The following is a 23,966-nucleotide window of genomic DNA, read 5'->3' as shown; positions in this document are numbered from 1 at the left end:
TTCCAGAGGGTCGGGGCCGCCACAGAGAAGGCTCTTCCCCTGGGACCCGGCAAACGACATTGTTTGATCGACGGGACCCAGAGAAGGCCAACTCTGTGGGACCTTATCGGCCACTGGGATTTGTGCGGTAGAAGGCGGTTCCGGAGATATTCTGGTCCAATGCCATGTAGGGCTTTAAAGGTCATGACCAACACTTTGAATTGTGACCAGAAACTGATCAGCAGCCAGTGCAGGCCACAGAGTGTGTACCAACTTAACAACGGCAGTGATTCACTTAACAACGGTGGCAAGAAAGGAAATGGGGCAAAAGCACACGTAACAAATATCTCCCTTAAAGACTGTTGTGGGTTGTTGATAATAATAATAACAACAACAACAACAACAGAGGTGTAAAGGACCTTGGAGGTCTTCTAGTCCACCCCCCTGCTTAGGCAGGAAACCCTAAATTACTTCAGACAGATGGTTATCCAACATCTGCTTAAAAACCTCCAGTGTTGGAGCATTCACAACTTCTGGAGGCAAGGAGTTCCACTGGTTAATTGTTCTAACTGTCAGGAAATTTCTCCTTAGCTCTAGGTTACTTCTCTCCTTGTTTAGTTTCCACCCATTGCTTCTTGTTCTACCCACAGGTGCTCTGGAGAATAACTTAGTGGAGTAACTCCTTGTATGGCAGTCTTAAAACACTTATTATTCTTTGATATAAGTCCTGGCTTCTGACAGGGATCATTAACGGAAACTCAAGCAGAAAGGATAACAACAGCCGTGATTCAGTCTGCATTGGTTGCCGATCAATTTCCGGTCACAATTCAAAGTGTTGGTTATGACCTATAAAGCCCTTCATGGCATCGGACCAGAATATCTCCGGGACCGCCTTCTGCCGCACGAATCCCAGCAACCAGTTAGGTCCCACAGAGTCGGCCTTCTCCGGGTCCCGTCGACTAAGCAATGTCGTTTGGCGGGACCCAGGAGAAGAGCCTTCTCTGTGGTGGCCCCGACCCTCTGGAACCAGCTCCCCCCAGATATCAGAGTTGCCCCCACCCTCCTTGCCTTTCGCAAGCTCCTTAAAACCCACCTCTGTCGTCAGGCATGGGGGAATTGAGACTTTCCCTTCCCCCTAGGCTTATAGAATTTATACATGGCATGCTTGTATGTATGAGTGGTTCTTTAAATTGGGGTTTTTAAGATTGTTTTAATATTAGATTTGTTTACATTGTCTTTTCATATTGTTGTTAGCCGCCCCGAGTCTGCGGAGACTCAAATCTAATAAATACAAATACAAACAACGGTGGCAATAAACATTGTAAAACAGGGGGCAAAACTCACCTAGCCACTTAACAACAGTCTCACACAACTGCGCGGGAGTGTGACAGAGAAAGCAAGGCGATCCCTGTCTAATCCTTGTCTAATCCCTGTCTAAACCCAATCCCTGTTTCTTTAATTATTGTTATTATTTAGGAAAGCAGTGGGGTTTACGTCTCTCTCTCTCTCTTCCCTCCTCAGATTACGCCGAGGCTTTAATTAACCCAATTAAGCACGTCAGCTTAATGGACCAACGAGCCAAGCAATTGGCCGCCCTGATGGAGGAGAGCGAGGTGAGCATTCCTAGACGGGACGGAAAGGAAAACGACGTGCAACGAGACAGAGAGGTTACCGTTGTGGGGGGTGGAAATCCACAGGACATCCTTGCATTATGTCGACGGGTCAGTTTTTTAGAAAAGACGGTCCCAGCGGGCATCGCACAGCTAGTATTGTCCCAGGGAGCGAGAGGATGCTGATAGTCCCCCCAATTTCTCTTCCCCTTGGGCAGGAGAACGTGGAGAAGCCGAAGGAATCCCTGTTGCGGAGTCCCTCTTGCAGCACTGGGCCACCCCGAGAGGTCCAGAAGCCCCTCCCGGATGTGCTACCCAAATCTCGGACCCCCAGCATCATCCCCAGTCAAGGTAAAGACCAAAAGAAGACCCCCAAATCGAGGCATTGCCTTGCCCCGTAAAATTCCCGCTGGTTGCTGGTATTGGGGCGTGGGGGAGGAAGGGGTCTTTTCACCCGCCGTGGGAAAGTTGGAGGGGTTTGAAGAATGGGGGGCCCTGGTTTTTCCCCAACCCCAATTTTGTTTGGGGTGTGTGTGTAATTTTTTTAATTTTTTTATTTCCTCCACATAGAATAATAAAATGCAGTATACCATCTATTTTCATTACAATAGAAGGCAGCATCTTGTTAGTATAACCTATATAATCACAAAGAAGAATTCTAAGTTACTTCTTATTTAACTTCACTATACATCATTTGTCCAAATTGCCCAAAAATTTCTAATTTTGTCATCCAGATAACCCAATTTTGTTATATTTTAATTTGATCACGAATACAGTGATACCTCGTCTTACAAACGCCTCGTCATACAAACTTTTCAAGATACAAACCCGGGGTTTAAGATTTTTTTGCCTCTTCTTACAAACTATTTTCACCTTACAAACCCACCGCTGCCGCTGGGATGCCCTGCCTCCGGACTTCCGTTGCCAGCGAAGCGCCCATTTGTGCACTGCTGGGATTCCCCTGAGGCTCCCCTCCATGGGAAACCCCACCTCCGGACCTCCGTGTTTTTGTGATGCTGCAGGGGAATCCCAGCAGCGCAAAAACAGGCGCTTCGCTGGCAACGGAAGTCCGGAGTGGGGTTTCCCATGGGAGGGAGCCTCAGGGGAATCCCAGCAGCGCAAAAACGGGCGCTTCGGCTGGCAAAAGGGGTGAATTTTGGGGTTGCACGCATTAATCGCTTTTCCATTGATTCCTATGAGAAACATTGTTTGGTCTTACAAACTTTTCACCTTAAGAACCTCGTCCCGGAGCCAATTAAGTTTGTAAGACAAGGTATCACTGTATTCCTTTAAGTAATTAATACAAATGATATCTCTTATTTATCTTCAACACTAAGCCTCTCTTTATAGATTTTTTAAAAAATCAAACAAACCTTATGTAGCCTATTATTAAATTCTAAAAATAAACAAATAACCGTCATTAATACTTATCAATATATCAATTTATGAAACTCATTAATAAATTTCATTTGTATTACCGATGCATGCATACGTTTGGCAAATTTTATCGAGCTTAATACCATTGCTAATACTAAGCACAAATTAAATACTATTTCTAAAAGGAAATTGTTATCAAAAAATAATCAAAATTCAACTATCCCTTAGTTCCCTTAACTAAAACCAACCTCAGTTGTGAGATCAGATTTTAAACGGCTCTAAAAGTCCATTTTTCCTCCTCTTCCAGGGCAGAGGGATGACCTGATTGCTAGCGTGTTGGCAGGTAAGAATGAGGGTATTTTGGCCACTCCCCTCAGCACCAATCGATGCCTGTTGACAGCAATGTAAAGTTATGACTTATGACTGGTCCTCGCACTTACGACCGTTGCAGCCTTCCCACTAATCACCCAATCAAAATCCAGACACTTTGCAACCGGCATATCTTTAACAACGGTTGTGGTTTCTGAGGTCACGTGACCGCCATTGGCGAATTTCCAAAAAGCAAGGTTGTAGAAAGGAACCAGATTTATTTGTTCATTCATTCATTCATTCATTTATTTGATTTGTATGCCGCCCCTCTCCGCTTCACGACCACATGATTCACTGAACGGCCGTCATTTGCTTAAGAACCCTGGCAAAAAATGGTCACAACTCCCTTAACGCAGCGATGGAAATTGCCAATTGTGGTCGTACATTTGAGGGCCGTGTGTCTATTGAAATTTCCTATCTCATAAGCTGCTAAAGTTGATATATATCAGTGAGGCAGGCAGCATATAAATCGAACACAGTTTTAAGAATGCACCCAAGTTCCTAAGCCACATTGACGCGGAGAGAAACTTGAGAACGGAGAAGCAGGAGATGGCATGATGGTCACCCTTCTCGTCTCACGCTCTCTTCTCCTCCCATGTCCTTCTTGCTGGACTCTGAAAAACCAGTGGTAGAATTCGGCCAGTTCGGGTGAATCGGTGCTTAAATTGCTGGCTGGCCCATCCCCGCCCTTCCCCTTCCAGTAGTCCCCACACACCCCATTTTGGTTCTCAGATAAGTGTAGGGAGGCCTACTAGGCCCAAAATGCAAAGGCTGCCGCCTGTTTTCATTCCTAGGAGGCTGCAGGGAGCCTCCTGGGCCAGAAATGGGCTATGGGGGGGGGGTTATGCTCCCCCCGCCACCTGTTTTTGCTCCCAGGAGGCTGCAGGGAGACCTACTAGACCCAAACTGCACCCCTGTGACCCATTTTCGCTCCTAGGAGGCTGCAGGGATGCAGTCTCCTGGGGCTAAATGGGGTGTGGGATGTTGTGTTCCCTCCACGGACTGTTTTTGCTCCCAGGAGTCTTCAGGGAGGCCCACTAGGCCCAAACTGCAGCCCCCATGGCTTGTTTTCACTCCTAGGAAGTTGCAGGGAGTTTCCTAGGCCCAAAACGGGGTACAGGGGGTTGTGTTCCCCCCCATGGCTTGTTTTTGTTCTGAGGAGACTGCAGGGAGGCCTACTAGGCCCAAACTGGGGCCCTGTAGCCCGTTTTCACTCCTAGGAGGCTGCAGGGAGCCTGCTGGGCCCGAAATGGGCTGTGGGGGGCTTGTGCCCCCCCTGCAGCCTGATTTTGCTCCTGGGAGGCTGCAGGGCGGCCTACTAGGCCCAAACTGGAGCCCCGTGGCCCGTTGTCACTCCTAGGAGGTTGCAGGGAGCTTTCTAGGCCCAAAACAGGGTGCAGGAGGTTGTGTTCCCCCCCATGGCCTGTTTTTGCTCCCAGGAGACTTCAGGGAGGCCTACTAGGCCCAAACTGGAGCCCTGTGGCCCGTTTTCACTCCTAAGAGGTTGCAGGGAGCTTGCTAGGCCCAAAACAGGGTGCAGGGGGTTATGGTCCCCCCCCCATGGGCCTGTTTTTGTTCTCAGGAGACTGCAGGGAGGCCTACTAGGCCCAAAACAGGGTGCATGGGATGGCATGTTTACACACACACACACACATGGCCCGTTTTTGCTGCCAGGGGGGGTGCAGGAGGCCGAGTGCTACCTGTCAGACACCCCTGGCCATGCCCACCCACCCATTAGGGCAGAGAACCGGTTGTTAAGCCATTCTGAATCCCACCGCTGCCGCAAACCCTTCCTTCCTTCCTTCCCAGAGGTCTCCCCGCCGTCCGTGGAAGAGCTGAAGCAGCAGAAGGCTTACGTGAAGCTGCTGAAGAAGCAATATCGGGAACTGAAGGAGCTCCGCCGCAAGCACATGAAGAAAATTTGCAGCCTCAACAAAAAGCAGAACACGCAGCTAACTCTGGAAAGGAGCCGGTTGCGTAGCCGGGAAGGGTGAGAATCCAAAAGCGGTATATTCAGACGGTTCGTATCGGTTCGGACAAACTGGTAGCCCACCCGATCTGGCGTTACGCCCTCCTATTCAGCCCCGTTTTCTACACATCTGTGCAATCCACGAGCAAAGGTTATGCGCAGAAAGGCACATGCACGCTCACATTTTCAGCGGTAGGCAAATTATACGAATCTGGTGAGAATACCAGGTTTTTGGCTGGTGCCGAACACACAGAAGCCCAGAGAAAGAGATTTGGATGAGATTTGCCATGCGGGGAAGAATTACAGCCGTTTTTCTCCACTGAAAGGGACATTTAGAGCAATTTTTCCATGCTGAAATTGGAAAGTAGGACAGATTCTCTCTGCCAGAAAGGGAATTTACAGCAGGTGCTTCATGCAGAAAAAGAGGCTTTAAAGCCGATTTACTAGGCAGAAAAGAAGATTTACAGCAACAACTTCGGCCAAAATGGAGATTAACAGCAGGTTTCCCATGCGGAAAATGAGATTTAGATTATTTTTTCCATGCAGAACAGGAAATTTAAACTATATTTTCCATGCAGAAAGGGAAATTTAGACTATTTTTTCCATGCAGAACAGGAAATTAAGGCTATTTTTTTCCATGCAGAAAATGAGATTTAGATTATTTTTTCCATGCAGAACAGGAAATTTAGATTATTTTTTCCATGCAGAACAGGAAATTTAGACTATTTTTTACATGCAGAAAATGAGATTTAGATTATTTTTTCCATGCAGAACAGGAAATTTAGATTATTTTTTCCATGCAGAACAGGAAATTTAACTATTTTTTTACATGCAGAAAATGAGATTTAGAGCATATTTTTTCCCATGCAGAAAAGGTTTTAGAACAAATTTCTTCTTCGTTCCCCGGGATAATGGAAGGCAGCTCCCGTGTCTTTCCTTGTTGGTAGGTCTCAAAGCTCTTTGGAGGGAGCCCGGCAAGGCCAGGAGCACGAAGACACCCAGCGGAAGAGCGATGGCCAGGAATGGCAGATGCAGGGCCTGCTACGGCTCCGCGAGGCCCAGCACCAGCTGGAGAGGGAACTGAAGCGAGACCACCTGCACCAGGTATCCGATATATATACACAGTGGCCTCCATCCCCAGCCCTGATCCTTTGGCTAAGCCAGGGATCCCCAAACTTTTTACACAGGGGGCCAGTTCACTGTCCCTCGAACTGTTGGAGGGCCGGACTATTAAAAAAAAAACTATGAACAAATCCCTATGCACAGTACACATACCTTATTTTAAAGTAAAAAACAAAATGGGAACGTACTATTTAGAGGGGGGGGGAAGAAATCTGAAATTCATATATGTTTATGTTTTGTTTTTAATTTTCTTTTGTTAACATCTGATTGGCTATACAAGGTTTTCTTGGTTTGTAGAAAAATGTATAAAGAAAGAAGGCATAATGATTAATAAGTTAGAAATACAATTGGCGTTGTACACTCTCTCTCTCTCTCTCTCTCTCTCTCTCTCTCTCTCTCTCTCTCTCTCTCTCTCTATCTATCTATCTCTATCTATCTATCTATCTTGTTTCCCCAAAATAATAAGCTCAATCGAGCTTTTGAGTGGATGGCAATAAAGCCAAGATCTTATTTCAATATTCAAAAAAATATATTCTTCAGAAAACATCTACCTACCTACCTACCTACCTACCTACCTACCTACCTATCTATCTATCTATCTATCTATCTATCTATCTATCTATCTATCTATCTATCTATCTATCCTGTTTTCCCCAAAATAATAAGCTCAATCGGGCTTTTGAGTGGGTGGCAATAAAGCCAAGATGTTATTTCAATATTCAAAAAAATATATTTTTGGGAACACATCTCTACCTACCTATCTAGCCTGTTTCCCCCAAAATAAGACCTCCCCTGATAATAAGCTCAATGGGGCGTTTGAGTGCATGGCAATAAGGCCAAGCACTTATTTCAGGGTTCAAAAGAAACATATAAGACAGGGTCTTATTTTCAGGGAAACACCGTAATAAATAATTTTGATAAACAACCGATAAATCTGCACCCCAGTCCTGAGGAGTCACCTTGAGGCGAGATGGACGGCAAATAATTCTAACGCATGGAATATATGTATAAATAACTTGCAGTGGTCTTGTAACTTTGAACGGTCACTAAGTGAACTGTCGTAAGTCGGAGATGGCCTGTAACTGACCAGCCTTTTAACGTACACCTGACCCGAATATGTGCTAGATTTTTTTTTAAATTCCATGTTTTTTCTTTCTTTTGGCTTCTTCCTCAGGCCCAGCAGCGCTTAAGAGAAATCGCTCAGGATTATCAGACGGCGCAGCTGAAGAAGTTGAAAGAAACCAGCGAGAAGTGAGTCGTAACGCCATGAGAAATGACACGCCCCTGGACGAGGAGCGTGGGAATTTCGCCTTTCTTTTCATCCCGCCATCTTTGGTTCCCTCCAGAGTGTAGTTTTAAGGACTTCGGAAAAATATTTTGCCCCTGGTCAGGCTGTTACTTTCCCTTCTAGGCAATTGATCCCAAAATTTCTGTAGGTAACCAAGCAGTAGTGGGTTCTAAAGCATTTGAGTCCACGCTCAAGCATGTATGTGACACTTCTGCGCATGCCTGATAAGATGGAGTGGCTGTGGGTTTTGCCTCCCAAGGACAATTCCATCTGTCCGTCCATCACCCTGGGGGGAGGGAATTATTGACCCCCTCGGAGAGGGTCCACAACTTGGGCGTCCTCCTCGATCCACAGCTCACATTAGAGAACCATCTTTCAGCTGTGGCGAGGGGGACGTTTGCCCAGGTTCGTCTGGTGCACCAGTTGCGGCCCTATCTGGACCGGGAGTCACTGCTCACAGTCACTCATGCCCTCATCACCTCGAGGCTCGACTACTGCAACGCTCTCTACATGGGGCTACCTTTGAAAAGTGTTCGGAAACTTCAGATCGTGCAGAATGCAGCTGCGAGAGCTATCATGGGCTTCCCCAGATATGCCCATGTTACACCAACACTCCACCGTCTGCATTGGTTGCCAATCAGTTTCCGGTCACAATTCAAAGTGTTGGTCATCACCTATAAAGCCCTTCATGGCACCGGACCAGGCTGTCTACGAGACCGCCTTCTGCCGCACGAATCCCAGCGACCGGTTAGGTCCCACAGAGTGGGCCTTCTCCGGGTCCCGTCAACAAAACAATGTCGCTTGGCAGGGCCCAGGGGAAAAGCCTTCTCTGTGGCGGCCCCGGCCCTCTGGAATCAACTCCCCCCGGAGATTAGAATTGCCCCCACCCTCCTTGCCTTTCGTAAGCTCCTTACAACCCACCTCTGCTGTCAGGCATGGGGGAACTGAGATATTCTTTCCCCCTAGGCCTTTACAATTTATGCATGGTATGTTTGTTTGTATGGATGTTTAGTTTTACAATAAGGGTTTTTTAGTTGTTTTTAGTATTGGATTTACATGATGTTTTTTTATTACTGTTGTTAGCCGCCCCGAGTCCAATAAATAAAATAAATAAATAATAAACGTGGGTGGAGCATCTGAGGTGAGTGGGTGCAGCCTCCCGCCACCGCTACGGTTCCCAGAAACGGGCCAAACCGGAGCCACCCACTGCTGTAACCAAGACAAGTTGAGTTTTGCTCCACTGGAGGAGTTTTCTTGCCATAGTTGTTAAGCGAATCAAGGCCGTTGTTAAGGGAGGAACAAGGTTGCTAAGTGAATCTGGTTGATGACTTTGTGGATCACGTGACCCTGGGACACTGCAACCATCATAAATAGGAGTCGGTTGCCAAACATTTGAATTTGGACCACCTGACTCTGGGGAGGCCGTCATTAAGCAAAGCTGTTGCAGTCACTAAGCAAAGCTGTTGTAAGTCCGGGGCTACCTGCACAATGGTTCTCATAGGCCTGGAGCCATGTTTTTAAATTTCACTGCCCTGTTTGGGGAAAAACTGTCCACCAGGACAGTGAAAATAAAAACTGTAACTTTTATAATAAAAGTTTTAACTCTCACCGCCTGGACAAAACTTTCTAGGACTGGAGAGAAAAGATCATTTATAACCCCCGCCGTTGCTTTTTTTCTGTTAAGAGAGAAGAAGGAACTTCAGAAAATCCTGGATCGGAAACGGCACAACAGTATTACGGAAGCGAAGTCTCGCGAGAGGAGCAAAAAAGATGTGTGAGTTAAGACGGGAGGCCGGAATAATAAGCCAAAATCATACGGTATTTTGTTTGTACGGGTGAGCCAAGCAAGTGAGGGATTGTCCTTAACCTGGTTTGTCTCTCCCCAGGGAATTAACTGAGATAAACAGAAGGCATATCACGGAGTCCGTAAACTCCATTCGGAGGGTAAGCGTCTAACAATCCAGCATTTTTGTATTTCTTTTCTTTGCGAGAACAATAGCCAAAGGCGCTATACAGTATTCCCTCGATTTTCGCGGGTTCGAACTTCGCGGATAGCCTATACTACGGTTTTTCAAAAAATATTAATTAAAAAATACATCACGGGGTTTTTTTTTCTATACCACGGTTTTTCCCGCCCGATGATGTCATACGTCATCGCCAAACTAATAATTTCTGCAAATAAATAAGAAAAATAATAATTATTGTTAATAAATAATTATGTTTATAAATATCAGGATCACTAAGTGTCTTATTCAATGGTGAGTACCAGTAATAATGGTGAGTAAATGGTTGTTAAGGGAATGGGAAGTGGTAATTTAGGGGTTTAAAGTGTTAAGGGAAGGCTTGTGATACTGTCCATAGCCAAAAATGGTGTATTTACTTCCGCATCTCTACTTCGCGGAAATTTGACTTTCGCGGGTGGTCTTGGAACGCATCCCCCGCGAAAATCGAGGGAACACTGTATTGTCCTCGCACAACAAAACACACCACAACACTACTGTAAAGAAGTGTCATCCCACGCCTCAAATAGTAAACTAAATTTATTTATTTATTATTTATTTATTGATCAGATTTGTATGCCACCCCTCTCCGTAGACTCGGGGCGGCTAACAACAATAATAATACAATGTAAACAAATCTAATATTTAAGTTAATTTAAAAAACCCCAATTTAAGAAACCAATCATACATACTGACATACCATGCATAAGTTTTATAAGCCTAGGGGGAAGGGAACGTCTCAATTCCCCTATGCCTGACGACAGAGGTGGGTTTTGAGGAGCTTACGAAAGGCAAGGAGGGTGGGGGCAACTCTGATATCTGGGGGGAGTTGGTTCCAAAGGGTCGGGGCCGCCACAGAGAAGGCTCTTCCCCTGGGTCCCGCCAAACGACATTGTTTAGTTTTTTTTAATTAAAAGTTTACAAATTTCTCCAAATGTATAGAAAGGAAGGGGAGAAGGATACAATTCCAGATAAATCTTAATTTATTGGAGTGACGCTTTGAGTTGAGCTGAACACACACACAAACACACACCTCCAAAAATGGGGGGGAAAAAACCCCACCCCATCTTCAGGATTAATCTAAGACCAAATTCTGAATTGGAGAATATTTCTGGATGGTCTTGAAGGGGCGGTCCCAAGGCAATCACCTTGCAGTAGTCTATTGATTGGAGCAAACAAAACAGAGCAATTTTGATTTCCCCTAGAGCAGTGTTTCCCAACCTTGGCAACTTGAAGATATCCGGACTTCAACTCCCAGAATTCCCCAGCTAGTGAGTGCTGGCTGGGGAATTCTGGGAATTGAAGTCCAGACCTCTTCAAGTTGCCAAGTTTGGGAAACACTGCCCTAGAAAAAAGAATTGATAGTGAACTAGCCGATGAACCCGGAAGATTAGATTAGATTAGATTTATTGGATTTATATGCCGCCCCTCTCCGCAGACTCGGGGCGGCTCACTACAATAGCAAAAAAAAAAACAGTACATAGTGACAAATCCAATGCCCACCAATCCAATTACAATTTTAAGTTAAGTAATTCATAAAACAATCCCAATATATGTAAAAAACAAGCACACAATCAATCAAACAGCAAAACAACATGGGCAAGGGGGAGATGTTTTAGTTCCCCCATGCCTGACGGCAGAGGTGGGTTTTAAGGAGTTTACGAAAGGCAAGGAGGGTGGGGGCAATCCTAATCTCAGGGGGGAGCTGGTTCCAGAGGGTCGGAGCCACCACAGAGAAGGCTCTTCCCCTGGGTCCTGCCAGACCTGTTCTTTTATCCCTTGGCTTATTTTATCTTTTTTTTTTTTTTAATACTTTCCAATCTTCCAGCTTGAAGAAGCCCAGAAGCGACGCCAGGAGAAGCTACTTTTGGGACACCAGGAAATGGTGCAATTGATTGAGGAAGAGGAACCACGGGTGGGTGATTTTACAAAGGGTCAACCATGACCAATCTTGGACCTTGGGAGATGAGGCCGAGGGAACAGTCAGATAAGAGACAGCTGAGCCCTCGACTGCATAACGGGTGAACGGACCCTCCCTACTTTCTCAGGCTGTAAAGGAGACAGTGGGATATTTGTACTTTCAGATGTGCTAGATTCTATGAATGTAGTTTAAGGTAACTGGAAGATAAGAGACAGCTGAGCCCTGGACTGCATAATGGGTGGAGAAAGAGGTTCACAAGTGACCCTCCATAGTTTCTCAGGCTGTAAAGGAGGAGGAGGAGGATCTAGATCTATGGAAAGAGTTCAGGACTCAGGAACAGTCAGATAAGAGACCACATCGCCCTCAAATGTATAACATAGAAACATAGAAGTCTGACGGCAGAAAAAGACCTCGTGGTCCATCTAGTCTTATACTATTTCCTGTATTTTATCTTAGGATGGATATATGTTTATCCCAGGCATGTTTAAATTCGGTTACTGTGGATTTATCTGCCACGTCTGCTGGAAGTTTGTTCCAAGGATCTACTACTCTTTCAGTAAAATCATATTTTCTCACGTTGCTTTTGATCTTAACCCCAACTAACTTCAGATTGTGTCCCCTTGTTCTTGTGTTCCCTCCTGAACCTTATTTAACCCTTTGACATATTTAAATGTTTCGATCATGTCCCCCCTTTTCCTTCTGTCCTCCAGACTCTACAGACTGAGTTCATTAAGTCTTTCCTGATACGTTTTATGCTTAAGACCTTCCACCATTCTTGTAGCCCGTCTTTGGACCCGTTCAGTTTTGTCAATATCTTTTTGTAGGTGAGGTCTCCAGAACTGGACACAGTATTATTCCAAATGTGGTCTCACCAGCACTCTATATAGCGGGATCATAATCTCCCTCTTCCTGCTTGTTATACCTCTAGCTATGCAGCCAAGCATCCTACTTGCTTTCCCTACCAAGTAGGATGCTTGGCTGCATGTCAAGAGGCTCCGAAGGGACCCTCCCTCGTTTCTCCAGCTGTAAAGGAGACGGGTGGAATGGTATGTGGGGATGACCTCAGGAGATGGGGTGAAGAGATGCTGTTAAAGGAACAGAGGCAGCCTGGCCTTCAGCTGCATAATGGACAAGTTGAGAAGGGACCCTCCCTAGTTTCTTGGTTGGTAAAGGAGACCGCTGCAATGTGGGAGAGAGCTGCCAAGGGAAACAGTCGGATAAGAGAGAGCCGAGCCCTCAGCTGCATAATACAGGTGGTCCTCGACTTACGACTACAATTGAGCCCAACGTTTCTGCTGTTAGCCCAACTGAGACATTTGTTAAGTCAATGTTGCAAGCCGCCCCGTGTCTTCGGAGAGGGGCGGCATATAAATTTAATAAAATAATAATAATAATAATATACAGAGCCGGGATGGCACAGCAGGTAGAGTGCTGTACTGCAGGCCACTGAAGCTGACTGTAGATCTGCAGGTCAGCGGTTCAGATCTCATCAGCGGCTCAAGGTTGACTCAGCCTTCCATCCTTCCGAGGTGGGTCAAATGAGGACCCGGATTGTGGGGGGCAATAGGCTGGCTCTGTTAAAAAAAGTGCTATGGCTAACATGTTGTAAGCCGCCCTGAGTCTAAGGAGAAGGGCGGCATAAAAATCAAATCAAATAAATAATAATTCTGCCCCATCTTATGACCTTTCTCGCCACAATGTCAATCGCTGCAGCTCTCCATGGGTATTTTGGATCGAGACTACTGTGTCCAGTTCTGGAGACCTCACCTACAAAAAGAGATTGATAAAATTGAACGGGTCCAAAGACCGGCTGCAAAAATGGTGGAAGGTCTTAAGCATAAAACGTATCAGGAAAGACTTCATGAACTCCATCTGTAGAGTCTGGAGGACAGAAGGAAAAGGGGGGGACATGATCGAAACATTTAAATATATGAAAGGGTTAAATAAGGTTCGGGAGGGAAGTGTTTTTAATAGGAAAGTGAACACAAGAACAAGGGGCCACAATCTGAGGTTAGTTATTATTATTATTATTTATTAGATTTGTATGCTGTCCCTCTCCGTAGACTCGGGGCGGCATAGTTGGGGGAAAGATCAGAAGCAACGTGAGAAAATATGATTTGACTGAAAGAGTAGTAGATCCTTGGAACAAACTTCCAGCAGACTTGGTCGGTCAATCCACAGTAACTGAATTTAAACATGCCTGGGATAAACCTAGATCCATCCTAAGAGAAAAATACAGGAAATAGTATAAGGGCAGACTAGATGGACCAGGAGGTCTTTTTCCTGCCGTCCGTCTTTTATGTTTCTGTGAGACGTGTCCATTCGTTTTGCCTCTTCCTCCTCCATCCCCTCCTCTCTATTTCACTTCCCTAGTTGACAGCTCAGCTGGAACAGGAGTGGCAGCTGGAAGGATCCTCCCTGACCCAAGAGATCGGCCGATTCCTGCAGGAGGAACTCGACGGGAGGGTCAGCAACGGATACCCGTCCGGCACCAGCGTCAGCTCCTTGGCCCCCGAAGAAGACGAGCTGACCGTCCTGTGAATCTCAGGCTGGCGGCCGCACCTTTGCATGTTAAACACCACACCCCACGTGGGGGAGGGCAGGTCTGGGGGGGGGGGGAGGTCAGGACCAGCCGGAGGGAAAAAAAAACCACACTTAAAGGCACTTGAGGTTTCCTTTCCTTTCCTCTTTTTTCCTTTTTTTTTTAAAAAAAGTTTTATTTTTTTAACTTTGTGGATTTTTTTAAAAAATTGCTAACTTGTGATGTGTCTCGGGGAGGCAGTGGTTGGGCAATCTACTCCGCCCCCCCCCCAAAATGTACGCACGCACCCACCCTCCTGCGTCTACGTATATACACGCTGGGGGGCCAGTGGTAAACCACGCATGCTGCTCGAAACCCTCCCCTTCCGTGTCCTTTTGAACGCACGAATAGAGACGAGGGCAATTTTTTTGGGGGGACAAAGGGCTATTTTTAAATGCGCCCCTCCTATTTTTTTATTTTTTATTTTTATTTTGTAAAGCACAACAGCTTGAGAAAGAAAGAAAAAAAAAAAAGGGAATTTTCATTTTTTTCGCCTTCCCTGCAGCCCGGATGGGCTTTGCCAGAATTGAAGGGGGGGAGCCACTAGGTTGGATGGAAGGCTGCCCAGGAACCAAAGGACGGCGAGGGAAAAGGGACAAAAAAGTTTAAAATGTAGGCAGGTCGGTCCATCCGTCGCTGTCTTTTCAGGATCGGTACAAAAGAGGAGAGAGTATCGGGGTCATCCACTCAACTGTGTCTCTTTTCTCTTCGGAATGGCGTCGTTTGCTGTTATTTCTCTGTCTTTTTTTAATTATTATTTGAGTAATAAACTTACAATTCAGTGGTCCCCTGTTGGATTCTTGCCCCTACTTCTCTCCCCTAACGGCAAAGAATGGCTCAGCTTCACATCGGGCTAAGGGTTGGAATAGAATGAACGAACTGGAAGGGAGAGTGGCGCGGTGGCCTAGAGGTGGCGCTCTCGCCTTACAACCGGGAGGCTGTGTGTTCGATCCTAAGTAGAGGCATACATTTCTCTCTCCCTTGGCACAATGAGAATATTTCTGCTAAACAAAACTCCGCAGTGGCAACAGGAGAGGCAATGGGCCAGTAAACACTCTATACTAGCTCCATTCAGTTGCCCGGAATCTACCCCGCAAAGGATTATGGGGTTGTTAAATGATGAATGAGCTGGAGGGCTTCTTGCCCAGCCCCCTCCTCAAAAAGGAAAACCTATACCAGGGTCAGCAACCTTAAACACTCAAACCTACAAAGGTCGTAAACTGAAGCCCTCTGTTCGATTCTGGAGCATCCTTTTCCCCCTATCTGCCCTAACCGGAAGCCCTATCAATTGTGGCGCTTCTCCACGCCATCGCCCTTCCCTTCTCAGGCCAGGGGAGGGAGGGGAGGGTGAGGCCCGCCAGTGATGGGGCAGGGCCCCCCAAAGAGCTGCATGCGGCTCTGGGGCTGCAGGTTGCCGACCTCTCTCATCTACTCTCTTCTTGAAAGCATCCGGTAATGGATCACGCACAGTTTCCAGTGGCAAGCTGTTCCGCTGTTAATTCCAGGTTTCTCCTCTCCTGGATTAGTTTCCCTCCGTTGTGTTTCTTGTCTTACCTTCTGGTGTTTTGGAGAGTAATCTGACCCCCTTTTCGGTGTGGCAGCCCCTCAAATAGTGGAAGATTGCAATAATGTCTCTCCACCACCACCCCCCCACTTTATTTCTCCAGAGGAGCCAAACCCAAACCCTGCAGCCGTTCTTCCTATGTTTCAGTTTCCAGATCTTTGATCATCTTTGTGTCAAGCCGGTGCAGAGGTTGGTGACAAATCAATGGCTTGCCACACTTATCTGTACAAGGCCTGATGTTGATGGGAACTTGGGAGGCGCGATTTCCACGAGGGAACGGATGCAGCCACAAAGCAAGAAGTTCAAGGCCATCCTATGTCCACCCACCTGGGTGGAAGCGGAAGGAGTTGCCATGCTGGCACAATCTGAGTGGACAACGTGACAAGTTTTGGGGTGGGGGACAAGGGATGTGAATTTCTCAAACTAGGTGGGAAGCCCAGATTCAGGTTCCCCAGTGTAGGTGCGTTGTGGTTCGCTCTGACCCAGCTCCTGCCCCAAGGACTGTGGATGTGGGGGAGACATCCACATGCTGCAGGCCTGTTTTGCCCCCGGTGGAATCTGCTGATGAAGGCTCCTCTGACCAAGAAGATATGAGTGACAGGGAGGAGGAGAGTGGGGCAGACAGCTCAGAAGGAGATCAATTATCTCTCTCCTCCTTGGATTCAGAATAAGAGTTAATGATACAGCCACGCATGAGGAGAGCGATGCATAGGCAACAACAACTGAGAGATTATTATCAAAGAAAATGAGGCCACCTGTGGTTGGGTGGGGCTGTGGTCATTAGTGAGGCTGCTATAAATAGCAGCCTGTGGGTTTGGCCATTGTGGAGGATTATCTGATCCTTGTGTTTCGTGCCTGCTTTGCTGACTTTGACCTTTTGTGTGCTGATTTTTCTCCGCTTTGAAACTAAACCAGAGCAAAGTGTGTTTCACTTTGTGAAAGAAGAATCACAGCTGCAAGCTAAGTATCACAGAACTGATTAGGGACTTGTACCAATTACCAGTTTGTTTGGAGACCAGTGCTCTTTGCTATACCAAAAGAGGGCTTGGTTTAAGTGAATATTCATTATAAAGACAAGTGTTTTGAATTTTCAAACGTGTGTGTGTCTGAAATTTGTACCTGTGAATTTTCGGGAGGAGTCTACCAGAGAGCCCGACAGAACAAGCTGCCAGGATTGCTCCGGAAATAAATTGGAACTTTTGAGGAATGCCTTGCCTTCACTCCGACTTAAATTTGGATGTTACCTGGAATTTTGACACTTAGGCGCCTTTGAACTTTTTCCAAAGTCTAAACATCTTTTTTTAGATCTGACCTTGTTTGATTTATAGAAATCCTGTTGATGGATCCCTTTTTTTTATAGACACACTCTTGCTGAAAGTCCAATTTATGGAACCACCTTTTGAGAGATCCCTTTTATAAATCCACCCTTGTTGTGTTTGATTTATAGAAATACTCTGTTGATGGATCTCTTGTAGGTCTACTCTTGCTAGAAGTCCAATTTATGGATCCCTTTTATAAACCCTCATTTGTTTTATAGAATCAAATCCACCCTTGTTTGATTTATATAATCAGTTGATTTATAGAATCAAATTCTACCTCGTTTGATTTATACTCAACTGAAATCCTGTGTTGATGGATCCCTTTTATAGATCCACTCTTGCTATAAGTCCAATTTATAAAACCTCTTTCTGACAGATCCCCTTTATAAATCTATTCTTGTTATATGTTTCATTTATAGAAATCCTCTATTGACGGACCCCATTTTAATAGATCCACCCTTGCTGTCAAGTCCAAATTGTAGAACACCTTTGAAGAGATCTTTTTTTATAGATCCATCTTTGTTATGTGCTTGATTTATAGAAATGCTATCGACGGATCCCTTTATAGACCCAAAGGACTACAGGACTCTTGCTGTGAGTCCGACTTACTGAACCGCCCCCTTTGGATAGATCCCTTTGATAGATCCACCTTCCCCTTTCCAGCCGTGGGTGGAGATCAAACCGTGACTATCTGCGAAAGAACGAGGTTTTTGTGCGCTGTTTTAACGAAGCGAAACAGTTTGCCGTTCAACGGACAGCCGTCTCCAAAAGGAATTTTTGACAATTTTTTTTTTTTTTTTGAAAAACCACAAACTCACACAAATATATCACACACGAAACAGAAAAACAGATCCGAAGTTAGCGCAGGCAGGTAGAAGACGTCAACCGATGCTGGGAACCAGACGGCAGGGAAAGGCCGAAAGACGGACGTTCAGACGTCGGGACAACATGACGGAGAGGCGAGAGATCAGCCAAGGGGTGGGCGGGGGCGGCACAGGAGCTGCCATGCAAACAGGGTTGGAGGGGTCCTGAGGCACCCCCCATTTTTGGCGGGGCGAGGGAAGAGGGCACAGCGGGGTGAAAAATACACGGCGAACAAGTGGTTCCAGCTTGAGACACGACAGTCGACGAAAGTGAATTTGAGTGCAGGTAGTCCTCGACTTTACGACCACCCACTTAGTGACCTGCTCCGAGTCAGGACGCTACTACCGAACAGAGCGATTTACAACGGGTCCTCTCACTTGCGACCCCGTGATCACACGACCCCCAAAGTTCAGGCGTACGTTTAGCGATGGTTTGGAGGGTCTTGGGGTGTGGGGTCGCCCCTGTGCTGTTTGTGATTTTTCTCAGCGAGCTTCACAAAACGGGGCAGGGGGAGGCTGGGTTTACTCAACAACCATGATTCACTTAACGACGGCAGCCAGAGGAGGTTATCAAACTGGGCGCGACTCCAATGACCGTGCGCATCATTTAAAATCAACCCCCCCCCCCCCAAAAAAAATTGTGCATGGCTCAGTTAATGTGCTTCACTTAAAAGCAAAATAAAAAATAAAACTGGGCCTGGCTCGGTTAACGACCATGTGATCCACTTAAACAACTGCAGCCAAACCAGGCGACAAAAGTGGACACGATTCAGTGACCCGCTTAGCGACCCAAGGTGGTCGTAAGTGAAGGATTACCTCCACTTTGGCTCAGTTTTGAAACGAAACACAAAGACAAAAAGATAAATATTCCTCTCTGGGCGGAGGTTGGGCCTGGCGTGTAAAATCAAGGCTAAACAAAAACAAAAAACCTGGGCTCCATACAAAGAGCCCCACCCCAAAACGGACGACAGAAACGGAGGAACCCTGCGGATTTGGGGGGGGGGAGAAGTGGTAGGGGAAAACCGGCTTATCTTCGTTCTGTCTTTTGCTTTTTCTGCCATTCGGAAGAGAGGTTTTGTGCTGTTTTCGGGAAGAGCGCGACAGTTGGCTTTCAAGGGAGACGGGACTGTGCTTGAGACAAAATGGCAGTTTCGGGATCGTCCCGCCTCTTGGCCTGCCCTGGCCGCTTCCCTTCTCCTCGTCGCGGATAGAAGACCAAGAGGAGAGCATTGTTGTGCAAATTCCTTCGTCCCAAAAACTCGGTTCGGAAGGCGCTTCCGACACCTGGGCGCAAGCCAGCTTCCTCCCATTACACCGTGGCTTGTAGGACGGCAGGGTGGAGGAGAGAGGTAGCAGGCCCTGCCCCTCGACCTTCTTAAAATTCTTGAGCATTGGCCAAAGGTGAGGTTTTTTGTCACCCAGGTCCAAAGTCTTCAATTAATGCAGGAGAACAAGAGAAATAGGACCGGTGTGAACCCATCCCTCCGATCCCTTCATTCAGGCAACAGCCCCCCCCGCCCCACCCAAAATGTTCTCCTTCCCCTTTAAATCAAGTTCTTCTCCGAGACGCCGTCTCGAACCCGTGACTTGGGGGTGCTCCAGAACCAAGATGGCGCTGGTCCCTGCTGAAACGGAGACCTAAGCACGGCCCCAAATCCAACATTGAATTTGGCAAGACGGGGCAGTGGAGACAGGAAAATTTAAAAAATGGGGAAAGGGGCATGGGTGGATCCTGCACATTTTTTTTCACAGGGAGGGAGGGGCTCCCTCCGAGCGGCGCGAGGTCCTTCCTGGATTCCCAAAGTCCTGGATTCGAACCCGCTGCTTCAGAAGCCTTCGATATGGCAATAGGCTTCCAAAGCCGCTAAGAGGATGTAGACCAGCCAGAGGCTGACGAAAAGCAAGGTGGACAGGAGTTTCGGGGTTGGGGGACCGCCCAGCTCGCCCCCCACCGGAGGCCGGCGCCGGTACAACAACACCGCAATGCTGATGAAGGCAAAGATGGTGAAGAGGGTGACGGAAAAGGCCAGGGTGCCCGGCTGCACCTCGAAGGGCTTCCCCTGGCTCGCCCAGTAGCTGGCGGCGATGGTCCAGGCCACTCCAATGCCCAGGAAGACGTTCACCGCGTTGCTGCCTGTCACGTTACCGATGGAAGCGTCGGCGTACTGGTCTTGGATGGCGGCCACTTTGCTGGCGAAGGTATCTGGGAAAAGAGAGAAGAAATGAGATGGAATCAAGCCACCCATGTGGGTTTGTGGGCCTCGCCTGGAATAATAATAATAATAATAATAATAATAATAATAATAATAATAATAATAATAATATTGGAACTGCTGTGAGCCACCCCGAGTCTGCGGAGAGGGGCGGCATACAAATTTAATAAATAAATAAATAAATAAATAATAATAATAATAATGAGAAGAAGAAGAGGAGGAGGAGGAGAAGAAAAGAAGACACAACAACAACAGAGTTGGAAGGGACCTTGGAGGTCTTCTAGTCCACCCCCCTGCTTATACAAGAAACCCTACACCACTTCAGACAGATGTTTATCCAACATCTGCTTAAAAACTTCCAGGGTTGGAGCATTCGCAAGTTCTGGAGGCAACTTCTGTTCCACTGATCAGCCGTTCGGACTGTCAGGAATTTTCTCCTTAGTTTTAAGTTGCTTCTCTCCTTGTTTAGTTCCCACCCATTGTTTCTTGTTCTACCCTCATGTGCTTTGGAGAATAGCTTGACTCCTTCTTCTTTGGGGCAACCCCTGAGATATTGGAAGGCTGCTATCATGTCTCCCCTGGTCCTTCTTTTCATTAAACTAGCCATGCCCAGTTCCTGCAACCGTTCTTCGTGTGTTTCAGCCTCCAGTCCTCTAATCCTCTTTGTCGCTCTTCTCTGCACTCTTTCTAGAGTCTCAACATCCTTTTTGCATCGTGGAGACCAAAACTGAATGCAAATATTCCAAGTGTGGCCTTGCCAAGGCCTCATAAAGTGGAATTGGAGAGACTATGAGGATGCTTTAGGTCCCAATGAGGCTTCCTATCCTCTCATCTTACACCCATTTCTTAATCTTTCTGGATTTTCTAATTTCTAAAGGAAAAAGCTAAGGTCCAGCTGGTCACCAAGAAGGTCGTTTTTGTTTACAAGTCAATTGATGGAGGAAAAATGAGATATTAAAATGTCTTTCGGGCATGCATGTGTGGATAGGGAAACTTCTAAACTTCTTTTTCCCAGCTTGGCAATTTTAATATGGGTGGACTTCGGCTCCCAGAATTCCTCTGGGCTTGCTTTAATATGGGTGGACTTCAATTCCCAGAATTCCCCAGCCAGCCTGCTGGATGGAGAATTTGAGGGATCCATTCATCTTAAAGTTTCCAACATTGAGAAAACACTAGTCCTCGACTTGCAACCCAGTTAAGACTGGAACTTCTGTGGCTAAGCAATGCAAAAATTAAGCCACAGTTACATCTTTCTATTCCAGCCGGGCAATTAACTAAGTTGATTTGGATTGGATTATTTGTGCAACCATTACTAATTGGAAACCATTTCTTAAGAGAAGCTTTAGTTTCTCAACTCAAAGTAGCAACAGCTGGAGTATCCTCAGAGCATTTGGTCTCAAGTTTCTTCCCAGCACTCTCTTTCTTATTTATTTTATTTATTTATTTATTTTGTCCAATACACAATGAGGGTTTTAGTGGGTATATATCTATATACACATAGTAAAATACATGATGAAGGTTATAGAGGAGATACTCATAGTAAAATATATCTAAGAAATAACAGAAAAGAAGGTATAGTAATAGAACATATCAATGAAAGAATAGAAGAAGAGATATAGGAATAGAAGAAAGGTATAGGAGATATAGGAGAGCAATAGGACAGGGGACGGAAGGCACTCTAGTGCACTTGTACTCGCCCCTTACTGACCTCTTAGGAATCTGGATAGGTCAACCGTAGATAATCTAAGGGTAAAGTGTTGGGGGTTTGGGGATGACACTACGGAGTCCGGTAATGAGTTCCACGCTTCGACAACTCGGTTACTGAAGTCATATTTTTTACAGTCAAGTTTGGAGCGGTTAATATTAAGTTTAAATCTGTTGTGTGCTCTTGTGTTGTTGTGGTTGAAGGTGAAGTAGTGGCCGACAGGCAGGACGTTGCAGCATATGATCTTGTGGGCAATACTTAGATCTTGTTTAAGGTGTCTTAGTTCTAAACTTTCTAGGCCCAGGATTGAAAGTCTAGTCTCGTAGGGTATTCTGTTTCGAGTGGAGGAGAGGAGGGCTCTTCTGGTGAAGTATCTTTGGACATTTTCAAGGGTGTTAATGTCTGAGATGCGATGTGACCAGTTGGACCTTAAATGAATGTACAAGTGAACCTATACATGCAACCTGGTACAATACCGTTATCACTCTGGGACTAGATCAATTAGTAACAAACAACACTAAACCCAACAACTGCCTTGATCTCATCCTCTGCAACAGTTCAAACACGATTTATGAACTACAAATAAAAGAACCTTTTTCTAACAGCGACCACAGGATAATTGACTTTTGGCTCAATTTACACCCCTGCAAAGAAGTTTGCGTAAAGATGGGGCTCCAAGTTATAACTTTAAAAAAGCCAGCTATGCAGAGGTGGGTTCCTCCCAGTTCGAACGGGTTCCCCTGAACTGGTAACAAACTGCTGGTGATGTCACTGTGACATCACGGAACTGGATCGCTCCGTGCTGGTTTGCCCATGCGGCATGGGAGGAAGCGAACCGGCACCAAGGTAAGTTAGAACCCACCTCTGCAACTATGATCCCATAGCTGCCAACCTCTCGTGTCTTGATTGGCATATTCTATTCAGTAGCTGCAATACTGCTGAAGACCATTATGAAACATTTTTGCTTGAAGTCAAAAAAGTCATTAAACTATGCATACCAAAAATAACCCCCAAAGTCAGAAAAATTTTTTTTTACCTGTAATAAGAAAGCTGCAATACCCCTCCCCAAATCTCTTTGGCAAAACCCCCCAAAACTGGGAAGGTAGCTAACCTTAAAAGCCGCTACAAAACCTTATGCCATCACATAAAGGCAGAATGCACCAATTACTACTGCAAACAAAAGGAAAGGTGGTTACATACAAAATCTACCTTCATCTTCTATAATGTTATAAATAGCAAACTTAAAAACTCGAAAACCATACTGCTCCGAGTCTCCGGAGAGAGGCGGCATACAAATCTAATAAATAATAATAATAATTTTTTAAATTATTATTATTATTATTATTATTATTATTATTATTATTATTATTATTATTATGTCAGTTCAACACACCAAACGAGATCACCATGCTGAATTTCGTATTTCATCACCAGTCGGGTGCTTCCCAACCACCTAGGACTGCATGAAGTAGCGGCAAATTATGTTTGCCGATCCCAGTAAAGCGGCCATTTGCAATTGACAGATGGAGATTTTGTCAATTCCAATGGTTTTCAAATGTCCGCTGAGATCCTTTGGCACTGCGCCCAGCGTGCCAAGTACCACTGGGACCACTTTCACGGGCTTATGCCAGAGTCGTTGCAGCTCGATTTATAGATCTTCGTATTAATAATAATAATAATAATGCCACCCCTCAAAGGGCCTAGCAGGAAAGACTGTAATTATGAAGCCATTAAGACCAATCTTTTCAACATGTTTTCTTCAGTCTTTCAAACAGCAATGGCCGGCTGTCCATGCCCCTGAAATGGTTCTCCAGTTGCCGCAGTCAGCAAAGAACCCTCTGCGCACGCTAAAAACGCGCACTTCTGTCACGATACGAACCAGGAGGGAAGGTAAGTCGAACCCACTCCTGATATCTCCATTGTCAAAGGCCGTCACTGTGAAAAACGGTCATTAAGTCACCTTTCATAAGTTGGAATGATCACTGAATGACCCGTCCTTAAGTCGAGGGCGATTTGTTACACAAGACAACAGGCTAAAAAAACGTTGCTTGCCACTCAGCCTGTGCCAAGCCTTCCGACCAGCGAT

The 23,966-nt window shown here is 46.0% G+C and overlaps 2 protein-coding genes across 4 annotated transcripts in view; one reads left to right on the top strand and one right to left on the bottom strand.

The window, feature by feature from the left end:
* Positions 1 to 15,003, top strand: part of PLCB3 (phospholipase C beta 3) — a 79,299-nt gene extending 64,296 nt beyond the window's left edge. Inside the window, 10 exon segments of the mRNA XM_070766218.1 lie at positions 1,501 to 1,592; positions 1,808 to 1,940; positions 3,274 to 3,309; positions 5,145 to 5,325; positions 6,252 to 6,408; positions 7,601 to 7,677; positions 9,399 to 9,488; positions 9,601 to 9,658; positions 11,543 to 11,629; positions 14,009 to 15,003. Of these exon segments, the coding sequence (XP_070622319.1) occupies positions 1,501 to 1,592; positions 1,808 to 1,940; positions 3,274 to 3,309; positions 5,145 to 5,325; positions 6,252 to 6,408; positions 7,601 to 7,677; positions 9,399 to 9,488; positions 9,601 to 9,658; positions 11,543 to 11,629; positions 14,009 to 14,176 (1,079 nt within the window). The 3' untranslated portion in view covers positions 14,177 to 15,003.
* Positions 15,004 to 19,653: 4,650 nt separating this feature from the next.
* The window catches only part of LOC139175588 (sodium/calcium exchanger 1-like), a 31,314-nt gene continuing 27,001 nt past the window's right edge, over positions 19,654 to 23,966 (bottom strand). For all 3 annotated transcript variants that reach the window (XM_070766753.1, XM_070766754.1, XM_070766755.1), the window contains one exon: positions 19,654 to 20,165. In XM_070766753.1, coding sequence (XP_070622854.1) covers positions 19,789 to 20,165 — 377 coding nt within the window. In that variant the 3' untranslated portion in view covers positions 19,654 to 19,788. The remainder of the gene's footprint in view (positions 20,166 to 23,966) is intronic.

This window comes from Erythrolamprus reginae, chromosome 13, assembly GCF_031021105.1.
Source record: "Erythrolamprus reginae isolate rEryReg1 chromosome 13, rEryReg1.hap1, whole genome shotgun sequence".
NCBI lineage: Eukaryota > Metazoa > Chordata > Lepidosauria > Squamata > Dipsadidae > Erythrolamprus > Erythrolamprus reginae.
The sequence above is the reverse complement of the archived record's forward strand: the minus strand, read 5'-3'. Positions and strand labels throughout refer to the sequence as shown.